The 18,219-nt window shown below is 47.0% G+C and overlaps 1 protein-coding gene across 1 annotated transcript in view; it reads left to right on the top strand.

Moving 5' to 3' along the window:
- LOC138453423 (CD109 antigen-like) overlaps positions 1 to 18,219 on the top strand; it is a 1,481,241-nt gene that overhangs the window by 1,100,828 nt on the left and 362,194 nt on the right. The window contains exon 22 of the mRNA XM_069606256.1: positions 1,067 to 1,211. Within this exon, the coding sequence (XP_069462357.1) occupies positions 1,067 to 1,211 (145 nt within the window). The remainder of the gene's footprint in view (positions 1 to 1,066; positions 1,212 to 18,219) is intronic.

Genomic DNA, 18,219 nt, shown 5'->3' with positions numbered 1-18,219 from the left:
TCACTTGTGCACCCGTACACCATGCAATTGCTCATTCATGTGCACACCCAGTACCTACCCATGCCTCATACACTCTCTAATTCATATATGTATGCATACATAATACAAATCCTTACCTTCTGTCCCTTTTAGACTCTACTCCTCGTGCCTCCAAGGAAACACGGAAGCCCTCTGGCAACCGTGCCACAGGAAGCAAAAAGTGGTTCCTGCACATGAATGCAGGAGCTAGAACTCCATGTCTCAGTCCCAGGGAAGTCCAGTAGCGCCCCCACGCACATTCAGAGGTGCAGTTATCCAGGCTGCATCCCCAATTAGGCATGCAAAAACGCCCACAGGTCTATTGGGCATGAGCACTGGAAAATAGAAACTGTCATAGGAAATGCACGTTGGAGGAAACTCTTTATCACACGGGCAACGTAGTGCACTGCATATTGCTGTATGTAGAACGGTGTCAAGCTGGTTACGGCACATTTGTCCCAACAAAGCTTTCATGCATATAGCTACAGTGGAAGGACAGGGTGCTACCTATGTACCAGGCCGTTTTTTTACGGTGATGCAGGAGTAAATTACCAAACACAGCTAACATTACATTTGACTTCGACACTTCAATGTAAATCTGAAAACATCGTTACGAACTTACATATCATAACTCTTATGCGCTGCTGTTCCAACGCCATTTTCCCCAGAATAGCACAGAAAGGGACTTGCAGCACGTTCCCCATTCTGTAGCCTCTCCTGCTGTTGGATTGTGTTGGGTCTGGAAGAGTGTCCTTTGTGGAATGTTTCTGGTATGCGCAAGACAGCCCTCAGTGCAGCCGTTGTTTTGCATGGTACTTCCTGGCAGCAGAGAGCTCAAACACGAAGAGAACATTGAAAAGTGAGAGGGATTTTGGGGGGTTGTTTTGGCACAGCATGGTGCACTTCAGCAAATTGTGATCCTAATCTAGAGGCACTGTATCAAGCATTACATTTGAGTGTTTATTTTTATTTTTGATGGCACGTGAATGATAAAGGAGTACACTATCACAATTAACTATTTGTGTTGTAATCTTTTTTATTTTGACAGGCAGAAGGAATTGAGCAGTCTTTTTCTCAGTCAATACTTTTGGACTTGACTGGCAGTTCACGAACTCCAATTACAGAAAGGTTGCACTTTACATTCCCTTCAAATGTTGTGCGTGGGAGTGAAAATGCCTACATTGCTGTTGTTGGTGAGAACGTTTGCATTTTTTGGCATGCACTTTTCTCTTATTGAAGTCCTCTGGTTAATTCTGTTTATCTTTGCATAATTCAGTGTGTCATACAAAATATTCATTCACTATAAGTATTTGCACTCACCTTGGAACCATCCCCTACGCCTCCAACCCAGTGATGGGCAAAAGTGCTGCCCATTGTGTGATATTACTTTATTTTACTCGACTCATTTTCGTACAGGGATTGTCTTCAAAATTTCTGACAGGGTGTTAAGATGCATTTCTGAACTCTGACTTGGTGGGCAGAGGTTCAGAAGGCCAGCCCAGTTTCTTGGAACAGGGTAACCTTCTGGACAAGCCAGACCAATCAAGGTAGCATTGGCGCCGGTCAAGACTAGGTCTCAGAAGAGGTGAGGGTGATCGAAAGCCCAAAATGAGCACATACAGCAAGAACACTACAAATTAATCTGCCAGGTGTATATCAAAAATACATATACATTTATTAAAGGCCTTTTAAATCAAACACAAGCAAAGATCAGCAGTAAATACTTAAACCAACACAACACTACTGTCAAACATACATACAGTAGGCAAAGGGCCTACAAGGATGGCACACAGTTAACGTTCACAACCTGTAAGAGAAAGAGGGCCAACAGTGCAGATATCTTTTAGGAAATCAAACCCTAACTGAGAGGCAGTCCAATCCCTAAGAAGAGTGGAGCCTTGCGCTCAAAAGTACATTTGGTGCTGGTCCACGCGATTGTGTGGTAGAATGAAAAACAGGGTCTCTTGAAGGGGCTGTAGTGACTCAGGAAGGGGGGTGAGGCAGTGAAGAATAAGGTCCCACTATTCGAGCAGGGTCTCTCCAAGAGGGCAGAACAGGATCCAAGAGTTGGGAATAGGACGGTATGATATGATATGGCATTTATAACGCGCCTATACACAAGTGTTTCAAGGCGCGAAGGGGCAAGGAAGGGGGAACAAAGGGAAGGCAGAGACAACAATCTTACTAGGCCAGGAGACATTGAGATAGCGCAAGTGCAAGGGAGGGGGAAGGGAGAAGTGCGAGAGGAAGGGGCAGTGCAGTGCATAAAATAACAGTAAAATAAATAAGACAACAAATCAAAAGTGCAGCCAGCTAGTGGCAAGTGCATGGGTAAGTACAGGCATAAGGTGTCAACGGCTGGTAGGGGACTGTAGGGATACAGAACAGACGCCGAATGCAAGGGCTGCCAGGGGGCAGTGCAGGTGTGCAACTGGTGGGGAAGGGGACCTGGGCACGAGAACAGAGGGTAGCCAGATAACCAGTGCAGTTTCAGTTTCAGTCAGGCGAAGAGCAGAGGAGAGGAAGAGAGAAAGCAGAAGCAAACAGGAGGGTCTTGAGGTGCTTCTGGAACCGGAGATGGTTCTCTCAAGTTTCAGAGAGGCAGGGAGGCTGTTCCAGAGGGAGGCCCCAGCAGAAGAAAGGGATCTACCAGCAACTCGTTGCTTGGAGAAGCAACGGATCCTGAGGGAGTTGGAGGCGGATGAGCGAAGAGCTCGAGAAGGGAGATATTTAGGAAGAGGGAGTTGAAGGTATTGAGGCCCCAGACCCCAGATGGCCTTGTGGACAATGCAGAGGGTTTTGAACTTAATCTTTGCCACCACTGGGAGCCAGTGCAGAGATTTCAGTCCTGGAGAGATACAATCCCTGGGCTTGAGGCCAAGGACAAGTCTTGCAGAGAGTAGAGGCAGGTAGATTAAGAAAGGGGCTGTTGCAGTTGTCCAGCCTAGAGAGAACCAGAGCTCTGGAGACAGTGAGCTTCTGCAGGAAGGAGAGGAAAGGAAGAATACCTGTGAGGAGGTGCAGCTGGTAGTGTGACTTCTTAGAGACGTCAGCGATGTGAGGACAGAAGGAAAGTGTGGAGTCGAAGATGACCCTTAGGTTTTTAGCCTCACAGGAGGGAGAAGGAAGAGGGCCAGAGAGTGACAGGAAAGGATGGAGCAGGTGTGCCAATGAGGAGAATCTCGGTCTTACTGGCATTAAGCCAGAGATCATTGGCGGCACACCACTTTTGGATAGCAGACAGGCAGTCAGAGATGAGAGAAGGAGAATAGGTGGCGGAAGAGAGCCTGAAAATGAGCCTTTATCGGGATTGCACAGGCTACCTCAATAAAAGTGAGTGGCCCTCAGGGGACACTTGTGTGTAAAAATTGATGGATGCGCCTGGGGCCACTGTGATGCTGGAAATGCATTGGAGGGACAGGGCCTGTATTGTTTTCTGCACAGGAGTCCCTTTGGGATTCCTGGCAGTGCAGCTCTTCCTCTTTTTGGTTTGGTGTACAGACCCTTGGGATACCCTTATGGCACCCATGGGTGGGGGTACAACCCTGTACCCCAAGTGTATGTTTTGGGCACCTGTGTGTGGCCCACAGAGCAGTGTATGGGCTGGTGGCAGCTCCATGCTGAATCAGACAGGTGCTCCGAGTATCCTCCATTTTGGGATACCATTGGAATCAGTTGATTCCTGATAGGAGACAAGATGGCCCCTGTGGCCTCTTGCTTTCTATTGCCTGTTACCTTGTTTTCCCAAAGTCTTGGGAAGTCCTGACTCTATCCCTTCCCCCTGACTAGCTATTGGATGGAAGTACCATATATGGTATTGTGGGAGGTCCAGTCCCATCTGGCTGGAGCCTTCCCAATGACTGTATGTTGTGGGTACACCCTTGAGGTGGGACCTGGGTGAATGGAGTGTGTGACCAATATGCACTTCATGTTATGGGTGTCTGGTTCTGGTATGTGACACAAAGACTTAGACAAGTCCAGCCTGAAACTAGTATGAATGCAGTGTGGAGAGCTGAATGGCTGGGTATTTGTCCCAATACACATTAAATATTGTGAGCGAAGTAAATGGCCTGAATGCACTGTGAGCCTGATTGGCTGCCTGCATGAATTCCCTTCTGGATGATTGGTTGCCTGAGTGTGACCCAGCAGAGTGAATTAGAGACCAAACAGTATATCTGGGGACCTCTCACTGATGGAAATCGTTCAAAAGCTGAAGTCGATACTTGATGCTTACTCTCGAAGCCGAGCCGGAAAAATAAGGTGCACCGATGTTCCCTTCCACGCAATCTGAAAGCTGTTGTGCCTTCATGAACCTGATCCAAGAGAGGACCTGGCCAGAAGACCTCTTCACGAGCTATGAGGTACGATCGTGCACCAGCTAACCTTCGCCGAAGCGCCTTGGAAGTCAGTCCTCGAAAGGCTGCCAACCGGAGACGGAGACTGCTGCGTAATCACGAATGAGGCGCCCGGACATTGTAGTCCATCACCGTCAACGACGATCATCGTCGACCGGAGCCACAATGCTCCCTTGTCTAAGACATTTAAATCAAGTACTCCCTTGCTCACCAACAATGACTGCTTTGTCCCGCCTGAGAAAGTCAAGGCCGCCGACGACCGAGGAGAATCCGCTGGTGGGTTTCCCACCACCCGAAGACCACAAAGACGCTGACGACCCGACGCCCTTGGTGGGCCAAAGTTCTTAATTGACTCTTTGCGGCAAGGAACGATAGTCGTCGTGGTGCACCGCACGCCTCCTCTTCGCAGGACGTCCATGACCGATCGTCGACGTGCACCGCCAGGACCGAAGCTGCTTTTCTTTTCTTTGTAGGATCTTGATGATCCATTGCTCCTGGCTTAAAGGGGGTCCCTCAAGAAGGATCCGTTGATGACCCGACGTCAAACTCTGCTAAACCAGGTACATTGGGGTGGTCGAACTGTTATAGAAGGAAATCTTATATGGACTGGGCTTGTGTTATATATTTATTAGTTTTACAAAGGTAGCGGGCGCCCCTCTCTCGCAACAACAGACATGATAACCTGTTCAGTGGTTATTAACCACTTGAGAGTTCGCAGCCACTGCTTTTACTCACTGTGCCTTTCACAGATGGGAAATATCCATTTGCATATCAGTCTTTGTCCTGCCCAGGGGCAGTCCAGCACCGAAATACAATGGCAATTCCAATCTGAACGAGAGTACCACCAGCAACCCCATACACGTGTTTCACCCTTGTTGGGGATCATCAGTGAGGTGAGGCTGATGCCTCTCTAAGCACAGTGAGAGGGAGACCACGTCTGGTTGCCCCCAGGAGACCTAGGGTTACCAATCCCAGGTTCCTTAAAAAATAGTTTTACAAAGGTAGCGGGCGCCCCTCTCTCGCAAGAACAGACATGATAACCTGTTCAGTGGTTATTAACCACTTGAGAGTTCGCAGCCACTGCTTTTACTCACTGTGCCTTTCACAGATGGGAAATATCCATTTGCATATCAGTCTTTGTCCTGCCCAGGGGCAGTCCAGCACCGAAATACAATGGCAATTCCAATCTGAACGAGAGTACCACCAGCAACCCCATACACGTGTTTCACCCTTGTTGGGGATCATCAGTGAGGTGAAGCTGATGCCTCTCTAAGCACAGTGAGAGGGAGACCACGTCTGGTTGCCCCCAGGAGACCTAGGGTTACCAATCCCAGGTTCCTTAAAAAATAGTTTTACAAAGGTAGCGGGCGCCCCTCTCTCGCAAGAACAGACATGATAACCTGTTCAGTGGTTATTAACCACTTGAGAGTTCGCAGCCACTGCTTTTACTCACTGTGCCTTTCACAGATGGGAAATATCCATTTGCATATCAGTCTTTGTCCTGCCCAGGGGCAGTCCAGCACCGAAATACAATGGCAATTCCAATCTGAACGAGAGTACCACCAGCAACCCCATACACGTGTTTCACCCTTGTTGGGGATCATCAGTGAGGTGAAGCTGATGCCTCTCTAAGCACAGTGAGAGGGAGACCACGTCTGGTTGCCCCCAGGAGACCTAGGGTTACCAATCCCAGGTTCCTTAAAAAATAGTTTTACAAAGGTAGCGGGCGCCCCTCTCTCGCAAGAACAGACATGATAACCTGTTCAGTGGTTATTAACCACTTGAGAGTTCGCAGCCACTGCTTTTACTCACTGTGCCTTTCACAGATGGGAAATATCCATTTGCATATCAGTCTTTGTCCTGCCCAGGGGCAGTCCAGCACCGAAATACAATGGCAATTCCAATCTGAACGAGAGTACCACCAGCAACCCCATACACGTGTTTCACCCTTGTTGGGGATCATCAGTGAGGTGAAGCTGATGCCTCTCTAAGCACAGTGAGAGGGAGACCACGTCTGGTTGCCCCCAGGAGACCTAGGGTTACCAATCCCAGGTTCCTTAAAAAATAGTTTTACAAAGGTAGCGGGCGCCCCTCTCTCGCAAGAACAGACATGATAACCTGTTCAGTGGTTATTAACCACTTGAGAGTTCGCAGCCACTGCTTTTACTCACTGTGCCTTTCACAGATGGGAAATATCCATTTGCATATCAGTCTTTGTCCTGCCCAGGGGCAGTCCAGCACCGAAATACAATGGCAATTCCAATCTGAACGAGAGTACCACCAGCAACCCCATACACGTGTTTCACCCTTGTTGGGGATCATCAGTGAGGTGAAGCTGATGCCTCTCTAAGCACAGTGAGAGGGAGACCACGTCTGGTTGCCCCCAGGAGACCTAGGGTTACCAATCCCAGGTTCCTTAAAAAATAGTTTTACAAAGGTAGCGGGCGCCCCTCTCTCGCAAGAACAGACATGATAACCTGTTCAGTGGTTATTAACCACTTGAGAGTTCGCAGCCACTGCTTTTACTCACTGTGCCTTTCACAGATGGGAAATATCCATTTGCATATCAGTCTTTGTCCTGCCCAGGGGCAGTCCAGCACCGAAATACAATGGCAATTCCAATCTGAACGAGAGTACCACCAGCAACCCCATACACGTGTTTCACCCTTGTTGGGGATCTTCAGGTCGGAATTGCCATTGCATTTCGGTGCTGGACTGCCCCTGGGCAGGACAAAGACTGATATGCAAATGGATATTTCCCATCTGTGAAAGGCACAGTGAGTAAAAGCAGTGGCTGCGAACTCTCAAGTGGTTAATAACCACTGAACAGGTTATCAGGCCTTGTTCTGTCGAGAGAGGGGCGCCCGCTACCTTTGCAAACTAAATTTCAAGGAACCTGGGATTGGTAACCCTAGGTCTCCTGGGGGCAACCAGACGTGGTCTCCCTCTCACTGTGCTTAGAGAGGCATCAGCTTCACCTCACTGATGATCCCCAACAAGGGTGAAACACGTGTATGGGGTTGCTGGTGGTACTCTCGTTCAGGTCGGAATTGCCATTGCATTTCGGTGCTGGACTGCCCCTGGGCAGGACAAAGACTGATATGCAAATGGATATTTCCCATCTGTGAAAGGCACAGTGAGTAAAAGCAGTGGCTGCGAACTCTCAAGTGGTTAATAACCACTGAACAGGTTATCAGGCCTTGTTCTGTCGAGAGAGGGGCGCCCGCTACCTTTGCAAACTAAATTTCAAGGAACCTGGGATTGGTAACCCTAGGTCTCCTGGGGGCAACCAGACGTGGTCTCCCTCTCACTGTGCTTAGAGAGGCATCAGCTTCACCTCACTGATGATCCCCAACAAGGGTGAAACACGTGTATGGGGTTGCTGGTGGTACTCTCGTTCAGGTCGGAATTGCCATTGCATTTCGGTGCTGGACTGCCCCTGGGCAGGACAAAGACTGATATGCAAATGGATATTTCCCATCTGTGAAAGGCACAGTGAGTAAAAGCAGTGGCTGCGAACTCTCAAGTGGTTAATAACCACTGAACAGGTTATCAGGCCTTGTTCTGTCGAGAGAGGGGCGCCCGCTACCTTTGCAAACTAAATTTCAAGGAACCTGGGATTGGTAACCCTAGGTCTCCTGGGGGCAACCAGACGTGGTCTCCCTCTCACTGTGCTTAGAGAGGCATCAGCTTCACCTCACTGATGATCCCCAACAAGGGTGAAACACGTGTATGGGGTTGCTGGTGGTACTCTCGTTCAGGTCGGAATTGCCATTGCATTTCGGTGCTGGACTGCCCCTGGGCAGGACAAAGACTGATATGCAAATGGATATTTCCCATCTGTGAAAGGCACAGTGAGTAAAAGCAGTGGCTGCGAACTCTCAAGTGGTTAATAACCACTGAACAGGTTATCAGGCCTTGTTCTGTCGAGAGAGGGGCGCCCGCTACCTTTGCAAATTATATATTTATTATACAGGTTGCCCAGGTGGGGGGATCCTCACACAGAACTGTGCCTGATGGTAGGGGCCCAGAATTCTGCCAATTGTTCCACTTATTTTTTCCTCAAGTATATTGTTGGTTCTCTTTATAAATTGATTTGTATGCCATTTGAACTGTCTACAATTGATGCATTTTAATGGAATCAAAGAAGTAATTGTGGTACCACATAAAAACTGCATATATTTAAAGTGTGTTATTGTGATTGTGTACATAACTTGAGCCTTATTTTTATAAAGAACTGTGTTTTCACTAGCATAGTGTGTGGACATTCCTTTGTGGGTGCTTGGGGACTACACTGTACTGAAGAACCAGCCTGCATCACCTCCTAAGAGCTTAAGCCTTGATTGCTCGTTCACGTTTACCAAATAGAGAATCTTGGCTGGGGTGCTGTGTGCTTCTACTCTGCCATATAGAGGGCAGGGGTACAGATACCCCCCTCCAGTCTTTACAGCCACTGGTAAGGGTTTCAATTACTCACCGACCCTCGGCGCACTCCGGAGCAAACTTTGGCAGTCGAGTCCAGTGTCAAACTAGAAATTATATCGTGCCTCCTATTGCTATGAATATATGTATATTGGCCTACGCCAAGCTGCTAACAAGCTGCTTATAAACTACATGTGAATAAACTCGCATTGCAAGGTCCTGACCTTAGAAACCATGTAAACTGTCATTTTGGGTCAAGCCGCCATTTTAGGTTTTCTTGCTCTATAAAGTCACCATGTGAGCTAAAATGGTAGCCTATGTTATTCAGAACAGAACTCGATTGTCATGACCTCTGTACAGCTAATGCATAACTTGCCTGCAGGCCACTTGTTAGGGTCATGAGCTGAGACCTTGTCCTTCTGCTGACCTGTGTGCAATGGATTACCTGTATCACCGAAACTGATCTATAATTGAATGAGAACACCTGCTTAACTACATTGTATAAACTAAGTCCCGCATTGCAATGTTAGGCCTAGAGCATACATTATTACCATTTCTTCTTGTTAATGTATAAACCTAAGATGAACTAGATTTGACCTGGCAAGGGACCCTAGAGCATTAACTTATTTATGGAATGGTTAACCTGCAGAAAGGCTGGACAACAGGCTGGAGAAATGTATAAAAGCCTGACTGTTTCAATGAATATTTGCACTCACTGAGCACACCGAACCACGCCGGAGTTCGCTGTGTTGTACTGAGGGTCGATAGCTATCTGAATTTTGTTCTGTTCTTTTGTAACTGGATTCAGTATAAAATAAAGTACTTTGTATGTTCCTTTGTAACCTGTGTTTGGTGTGTTTCCTTTTTGGTTACCCTGCCTCATATTATTTCCTTGTTTTCACAGTTGGCGCCCGGAATAGGGACCCTCAAGATTGATGCCGGATTATTGAAGGTTGACGCACGCTAACGGACCGGGATCGGACGGTGTGACATAACTGGCCCGACTGAACGAGACGCAACACCTCAACAGCGCTGCACGATCCGTTCCCTGGACGATAGCCGTGTGGTCTGAGACGGCATCTTGACGAGGGTCAATTTTTTGAGGCGGGCAGATTTGCCGAAATCACCATATACAAGGTAAAATTCGTTAGGCAAGTCCTTTGTAAACCGATCGGTCCTCCTTAGGTTTGGTCAGGTGAGTCGTTACCCGACTCTTAATTCAACCCTGACAATTTGAATTTGGTGCATTGTATCTGCAGACACAATTATTGACCAGGTAACACCGAGTATTTGAGAAATGCCTGGGAAATTGTCTAGCTGCTTTAGGGCATTATTCCGCAGCGATAGACAATCTTTGGAATTTAGCCGTCCGGCATCACAGGAGGGGTCACCGGCATGTACTATGTACTGTAAGCATGGCATTGGAAGTGTAGTATTTAATAAAATGTGGCACAGACAAACCAGACATGCCTCCGAACTTCAGTGGCCAGTCAATGGTAGTTTTGAGATCCCTCGTATTGAATATTTAGAGTCAGTCTTGTTAAAAAAGAAGGCCAGACCTGCAGCATTTGATGTTTTGCAAAATTGGAAAAGAGAAGCGTTGCAGCAGCTTAAAAGTAGGGAAAAACATGTGCACCGTTATAAAACAAATGCTGAAAAGGCGTTGTTATATGATCAGGACAAACAGTCTGAGTCGGTTAGGAATATGGACAGGGATTTCTCACTCAGTATTCAGAAAATCTATCCTTCTAAAGATCTTCATGTTTCTGATGAGTTTATTGACAAATTGTTCAATGAACGAAGGCCTGGTGCCTCTGCACCACCTCCGTATGTTCCTCTTCCTCCTGCTGTACCTCTTCCTGCTGTTATTCCTGCTCTTCCTGCTCAACCTGTTGTTCCTATTCCTCCGGTTGTTGTTCCTCCACCTGCTCCTCTGCCTCTTCCCATTGCACCAGTAATAGTACCTCTATTGAATTTGCCTGCACCCTCACTCCCAAGTAGTTCTGTACCGCTTGTAGTTGATCAGGGTGCGGGGTCGAGGGTTGTTACTCGTAATACTGTTCCTACAGAAAAGAAACAGGATTTGTTTGCATAGGCTAAGCATTGTATGGAGAGAGATGATCGAGCTAATGTTCTTGCCACACTTTCTAATATGGATAATTTTCCTGAGAAAAATGTTTTCATTGAAGGTTTAGGGATTCATTTATGTGTAATGTGGGGTAAATTAAATAATGCAGACCTCCCACAAGGGTTGAGGGACCTGAATACTTTAGCGTTTTCAAGAGACACTGTGGAGAAGGTACATGAGCATGTTGAGAGGATATTTGAGTATAGAAAGGAGTTGGAAAGGTTACGGAATGAGGATGACGAAGAAGAAAGTATGTACAGAAACGATTTCTTCCGTGTCGTAAATCGACATCTGAGGAGGCGCAAATTTGTACAAAAGATGCGATTAGATGGATTTCAGACATATCGATAACTCCAGTTGAGGTATGTGACACATACAGTCAATATACGCTAGAAATGCAGAGGAAAGTGATACAGGTAATGATAAGAGTACCTGCAGGATGAATGTTTAAAGAGAAAGGTTACTTGTCCCACAGAGTTATTGAGCATTTATAAGAGAGCTTTTTCACTTGACACTTCTTCAACTGCTTTAGCGCTCGACTTAGCTCTGTTGCTTAGTAAGCGTTCGGAGTTGCCAACATCTCAGTTGCCTATGAGAGAGGTTCCTCCGACATTTGTCCCAAAGGTTGAGATTCCTGCTAATGCTGCAGCAGGTACACCTGCTGTGGACATTCCTGCACATTATGTATCGCAGTTTGTTCACGTCCCGTTTTCACGACAGGAAGTGAATACTATTAGACAAACTATTCCTGACATTAGGAAAAATACGACAGGGTTCTATAAAGAGATAGTCCGTTTTGCAGTCCTCAGTGTTTACCCTAGGCGACATTGATTTGCTATTCCCTGTACTCCTGCCTGTAGATTTGTGGAAACAAGTTAGAACTATAGACGATGTACCAGGGTTGGGAGATACGTGGGCTAACATAGTTAGGCTTGATGGGGAAAGGCCAGCTGGTGAGAGACCACCTCAGGTGATACTAACTTTGCCTGACAGAATCATTGCAAAACTGAAAACTATAATCCCCGAAAAGAGAATTATTTGGGACAAGCTTACGGCCTGTGTCCAAGGAAAATCTGAGGCTGCTACCGAGTTCTTGTAACCCTCACCTGATTCCCACGGAAGCGCAGGTCTGGCTTCGAGTGCTGATGCTTCTTCAATGGTGAAGCGCAGGACTCTGAAGATGGACAGGAAGGGCCCTCTACTCTGGCTTCTCCGGCTCGCAGGAATATTCCCCTGTGCGTGAAAAGGGAGTATTACCTACTGACTGAGTTATGCTCAAGCCTCCCACTCTCTTCCAACCCTCCACGATACCCTTCCACGATTCCCCGTGAAGTCTCACCTTAGGGTCTGAAAGGACGAGCTCTCCATCCTGCTTCTGACGCAGGGGCGCGTTGAACCCAGTTACTTCACTGGATTGAGGTTGGATGGGAGTTCAGGTAAGCTTGATGATACTGGTAAGGCGCTGTAAAAGTTCTGTTGCAAGTTCAAAAGTTCAAGCTTTAAATAATAATGTTCATTGTCTTTTTTCAGGTGATGAATGAAGATTCCTTTGGAGACTTCTTGCAACAAAGCGCTAATGTTGATGTCTTTTCCCCATAGGGGCCGGGGTTCGGAATGCCGGAGATATGGCGCCGACCCGAAGGGAAACGTGCAGTTCCAGTAAAGATCTGGTAAGTCCTAGATGAGCGCTCAGGTAATGTTTTTACATTCACTCATCTAATGTCTTTGTCTTTTTTCCCCATAGGGGCCGGGGTCCGGAAAATGCTTGGAAGCAGCAAGACCCGAAATGAAATGGGAATGACCCAACAGGTAAGTCTTAGAAGGAAACTGAGCTTTTCCTATTCCCTTCCTTCTCTCACCTCTTATTCTTGTCTTTTTCTCTAGGCTCTGGGAAGTGGCTGTGTATCCGGATGATCGCTGCTGAAGATGGAGGAACCCAGGAAAGGTGAGTGAAATGCAGCGCTGCAGCGATCATAACGAAATGCTTTTAAAAATGATGTCTTCCCTTTCAGGATCGTCGGTGATGACTCCGTGGTGCAGATTAGCTGGTAGGTCTCTTGTCTCCCTTTGCAGGTGACCCAGGATGCTGACAGGCGTGGCTGAAGTCCAGATGCAGGAGCTGACACGGTGAGCGTCCAGCTGCGAGGAGCAGAACAACGCGAAGCGTGAGTTGCTGATCGGGTGTGGTTTAAATAGCTTTGGAAGAAGTTCCAAGTGTGTATCCTTCCTCCGATCAGGTATGTATCCTTCCCCGACCACACCCGGGTGGAAAGTAGTCCCACAGGTAAAGTAGTTCCTATTCAGGCCTCAAGAGGGCCTGGATGTGGCATCATGGTCTGCATCAGGTAAGTGCACATTAAAACACTTGAACACATGTCTAGCTTTATGAGCCTGGTGCCTAAGGTGCCAGGACAGAGGTCCAACATGAGCCTGGCGCCGAAGGCGCCAGGACTGCGTCCAAAGGGCCCCAGCTTGGGCCCGCTGGCACTCCCCTGGGGGAAATGATGCCTGCCTCTGGGGTTGCTGGGTCGGACCTGGCTCCTTGGAGGTAGGCATCATGACAGTTCTTTAATCTGTTCGAACAGGTATTCTCGGATTTCAGTGGACAAGACTTAGGCACAGAGTCTGGGAAAAGATTATTTGTGGACAAATTTGTACGTGGATTTCTGCCTGACATCCATTCACAAATTATGTCTTCTGAGAGCGCTTGGCAGGCGAAATCCCAATCAGAAGTACTGCACATGGCTCAGTACTACGAGAACCGTGTCAATAATGAAAAAGATAGAGTCGAGAAGAGAAAAGGTGATTTGAAGACTAAAGTATTGTTACAGCAAATTGTTAGAGGCCCCAGAGGGGGTAGGTCGCAGATTAGAGGTCAGTATGTTCCACAAGGGAATATGCCCTTGGGTCCTGTGAATATTAACCAGTGTGCCTATTGTCGCCAGGAGGGTCATTGGCGTGCACAATGCCCCGTCCTTCGACAGAGGTCGAATAACACATTTGGAAATATGGGTAGACGATCCAGAGGTCGCCCGGGTATAGGGGGCCCTGGTAGAGGCAAGTTTTCGCAGGATCCCCAACAACCTTTTTCACAGGACAATCAGACTTCGAGTGTGGATACTAGAAACATATTTGATCATCCTTCTGCTGCATATCTATCTGAAGAGCTTCCTTTTGATGATATTTTGTTTCGTTAGGATTGCCCGAAGCAGGGTTTGGAACCTACACCTATTCCCATTAATCAGAAAGGTCCCTACGTTGAAATGGTAGTGGGAAATAGGAAACATCAATTTTTGATAGACACTCATTCTCGGGTTCCAAACATTCCACTGTCAGGGCAAACCAATGTTTCTGTAGGGTTTTCTGGCACACCAGTTGTTTGTCTGGTTTCTTCACCGGTACCTATTTCTTTGGGTCCCTTTACGGACCACTGTCCATTTCTCTTGACTTCGAATTGTGGAGAGAATTTGCTGGGGTTGAATCTGTTGAAGGAATTAAATGCGGTAATTCATTGTTCTTCTGATGGAGTGCGTTTGACGATTTCACCACAGCAATGTTCTGTTTCGCAATTCTTGACTAGACCTTTGCCGCCAGAATTCAGCAATGTACCAGAGTGTGTTTGGGCAGTTGATGACAATGATGTCGGTGTTTTGCAGATTGAGCCTGTTAAAATAGTTTTGAAAAATGGAATTAAGCTGCCCCGTATTCCACAGTATAAGATCTCAGTTGAAGGCGAGCGAGCTTTGAAGAGCAGTGTTTCCGATTTTGTGCATTGTGGGGTGATTGAGGAGATTGCAGGAAGTTTGTGCAATAGTCCGATTTTACCCATTTACAAAAAAGGTGATAATGCAATTCCATTTCGTTTTATAATTGATTTACGTGCCATTAATAAAGTCGTCGCTCCGCAATTTCCAATTGTGCCTGATGTGACGACAATATTAACCATGATTCCAGCTACGGCTACTCACTTCAGTGTTGTGGACCTAAAGAATGCTTTCTTCAGTATTCCTATACATGAGGATAGTAGATACTTGTTCGTGTTCACCTTAGGGGGACGCTCATTCACATTTACTCGTGCACCTCAAGGTTATACTGAGAGTCCTAGTATTTATAGTAGGGCTTTGAAAGAGCAGCTTGATACCCTTGGATTGCCCCCTACTTGTACGTTGCTTCAATATGTTGATGATTTGCTTTTAGCCGCTGACTCTGAGAGCTCTTGTAAAGAGGGCACTGTGTTGTTGCTCATCCATCTAGCTAAGCATGGTCACTAAGCTTCGCTTAAAAAGTTTCAATATTGTTGCCAGGAGGTCGCCTATTTAGGCTATCTCCTGTCAAAGGAGGGAAGAAGATTGACACCTGAAAGAATAAAACACATTTCTGGCATGTCTGTCCCAAATACACAAAAGGAAGTTAGAGCCTTGATAGGTATGGCTTCTTACTGTAGGTTATGGATCCCAAACTTCTCACTAGTGATAAAACCGATGTTGGCCTTGACGAAGAAGGGTATTTCTTCACCATTGCCATGGAATACGGAGCATCAACATTCATTCGAGTTGCTCAAGACTGCATTATGTTCGGCGCCAGTTTTGGGCACACCCAACTATGAGAAGGCCTTTGTCTTTGTGCATGAATGTGATGGATGTGCTTTGGCTGTATTAACGCAGGAACATGGAGGGAAGAATAGGCCATGCAGTTACTACTCTTCCGCCCTTGATCCTGTTGCATGCGCTTTGCCAAGATGTTTGCGCGCTGTTGCTGCTGCTGCTGCATCTGTAAAACAGAGTTAGGGAATGGTCCTAGGCCATGATTTAACCCTGATGGTGCCTCACTCTGTAGATATTCTATTGGACAAAACCCAAACGCAACACCTCACTTCCGCACGACTGACAAGATATGAATTAATCTTGTTTGCTCCCCACATTCAAATTAGGAAGTGCTGCGTTCTTAATCCGGCTGAACTCCTACCTTTCCCGCAAAATACTGTTTGCGGTGACGAAGAGTCACATGACTGCCTGTATACTACTGAACAAGATACAAAAGGCAGAGTTGATTTGAGGGACACTCCTTCGGATAACCCACAAGGGGAGCTGTTTTGTGATGGCTCCTGCTTCAAACTACTGGATGGTACATCCACAGCTGCTTATGCAGTCACTACATTGAGTACGGTTGTGGAGACCAAGAGAATTACGCATAACTCTGCGCAGGCCGCAGAGATTATAGCATTGACTCGAGCTTGTGAGCTTTCCGAAGGGCTAACAGTAAACATATATACTGATAGCCAGAATGCCTTTGGGGTGGCTCACAACTTTGGGAGACTTTGGTCAGAGAGAGGGTTTTTAACTTCGCATGGCACCAAGATCCATCATGGCTCCCTGATAGTACAATTGCTTTCAGCGCTTGCGCTCCCTAGTCAGTTAGCAATCATTAAGTGCGCAGCACATCGCAAGATTATAGATGATGTAGGGAAAGGGAATGCTTTCGCTGATCAAATAGCTAGACAAACTGCCTCTGATCTCTTCACAGAGATATATGTTTCAAGGGAGACTGTAGATGCCTATGCAATGGATGAGGGTGTTGGGTCTGTACGGGATATCCAAGCCGATGCCACATTAGAAGAATCCAAGAGGTGGGCTGAGGGCTTGGGGAAACTCGATGATGATGGGTGTTGGGTGGACATGGTTGAAGGGAAATGGTTGCTTCCTAATGCCTATATAGTAATGATGGTTACCATGGCACACGGTCCCACACATGGGTGCGCTCAACAGATCACGAGAATGTTAGAGAAAGTCTGGGTAAATGATAAGATTTCGAAAATTGCCCAGCATTATGTCCAAAATTGCATGATTTGCCTACAACACAATGTGGGAAAGGGGACAGCAACTCCAAGAGGTAGCTTTGGGCCTCCTTCTGTCCCGTTTGAAGTGATTCACTTTGACTTTATTGAAATGGAGCAATGTAACAATCTCTAAAATATGTCCTTGTGGTCATTTGTGCCTTTAGGAAGTGGGTCGAGGCTTTCCCTGTTAAAGACGCTACAGCCATGACCACTGCAAAAACCATGTTAAAGGAATTCTTCCCACGATTCGGTTTGCCGAGAGTTATCTGGTCGGATAATGGTCCGCATTTTATCGCTGCTGTAATTCTACAGATATGTACAGCATTGCAAATTGACAAACGATTCCATTCGGCCAGACATGCTCAGAGCGCTGGATTAGTGGAAAGACACAATGGTATCATAAAAAACAAGCTCGCTAAGACGTGTGCCGGCACCAAACTAAAATGGCCGGACGCCTCACCGATCGTGTTACTTTCAATGCGGACAACCCCTCAAACTAAGACTGGGCTCTCTCCCTTTGAGGTGGTAATGGGGAGACCTGCTAATATTTGGGGTTTGCCTAAAAGCTGCGCATTGGGCGATGTAGAAAATGTACTTCTCTCCGACTACTGTAACCAGTTAACTAAAAACCTGTATTTCATTTATCACCAGGTGTTTTCAGCTTTACCTGTACGGTTCACGGGCCCAGGACACGATATACAGCCTGGAAGTTGGGTCCTAGTGAAGGCATACGAAAGGTCTTCCTGTCTCACTCCTCGTTGGAAGGGACCCTACCAGGTGCTGTTGGTCACTCGGACAGCAGTGCGGGTGGCTGGAAAGAAACACTGGATCCACGCGACGCATGTCAAGAAACTTCCTCACCCGACGCCACACGTTACAGAAGAAGCAGAACCCCTCGCTGATGCTACAGTCCCTGATGTTGGAGTAGCAAACAGCACTGTGAGTGCGTCGGAAAATTTCTCTGAGCCCGTGGAGCTTGGGGAACAGTCCATTTCGTCTCCGCACTCTTTTGAAAAATCACTTACGGAAAATACTGTTTCAAGCTCTGCGACTTCCGTCGCCTCCGATACATCGCTTCCCTCAGGAAGCGACGACACCTTATTTTCGGACCAAACAATCTTGGGTACCACCAGGTACAACCTTCGACGAAGAAAATAGAACTACGGCACGGGTTTTTCCGTGCATTTAAGAAAGAGAAGTGATCGAAAGTTTTCCTTTTGTATAAGAAAGTTTCTGTTGAACAAAAGGAAAAAAAAGGGATTCTGCTGGCTAGGGTTGGGAAGGACTAAGAAATCGCGTGACCGTAGCATCGCCAGCAACGAACATTGGGGTCGTCGATTGAGGAACTACAATGCCTGCCACCTCCACTGCTGCTCCCCGCACTGGACTTGTGAATAAGGGGGTGACCAACTTGGACAATGAACAATGTGCCTGGGCCCCGAAAACGTACTGCTGTGTTT

Source organism: Ambystoma mexicanum, chromosome 4p, assembly GCF_040938575.1.
Source record: "Ambystoma mexicanum isolate Mex_15411 chromosome 4p, UKY_AmexF1_1, whole genome shotgun sequence".
Lineage (NCBI taxonomy): Eukaryota > Metazoa > Chordata > Amphibia > Caudata > Ambystomatidae > Ambystoma > Ambystoma mexicanum.
The sequence above is the reverse complement of the archived record's forward strand: the minus strand, read 5'-3'. Positions and strand labels throughout refer to the sequence as shown.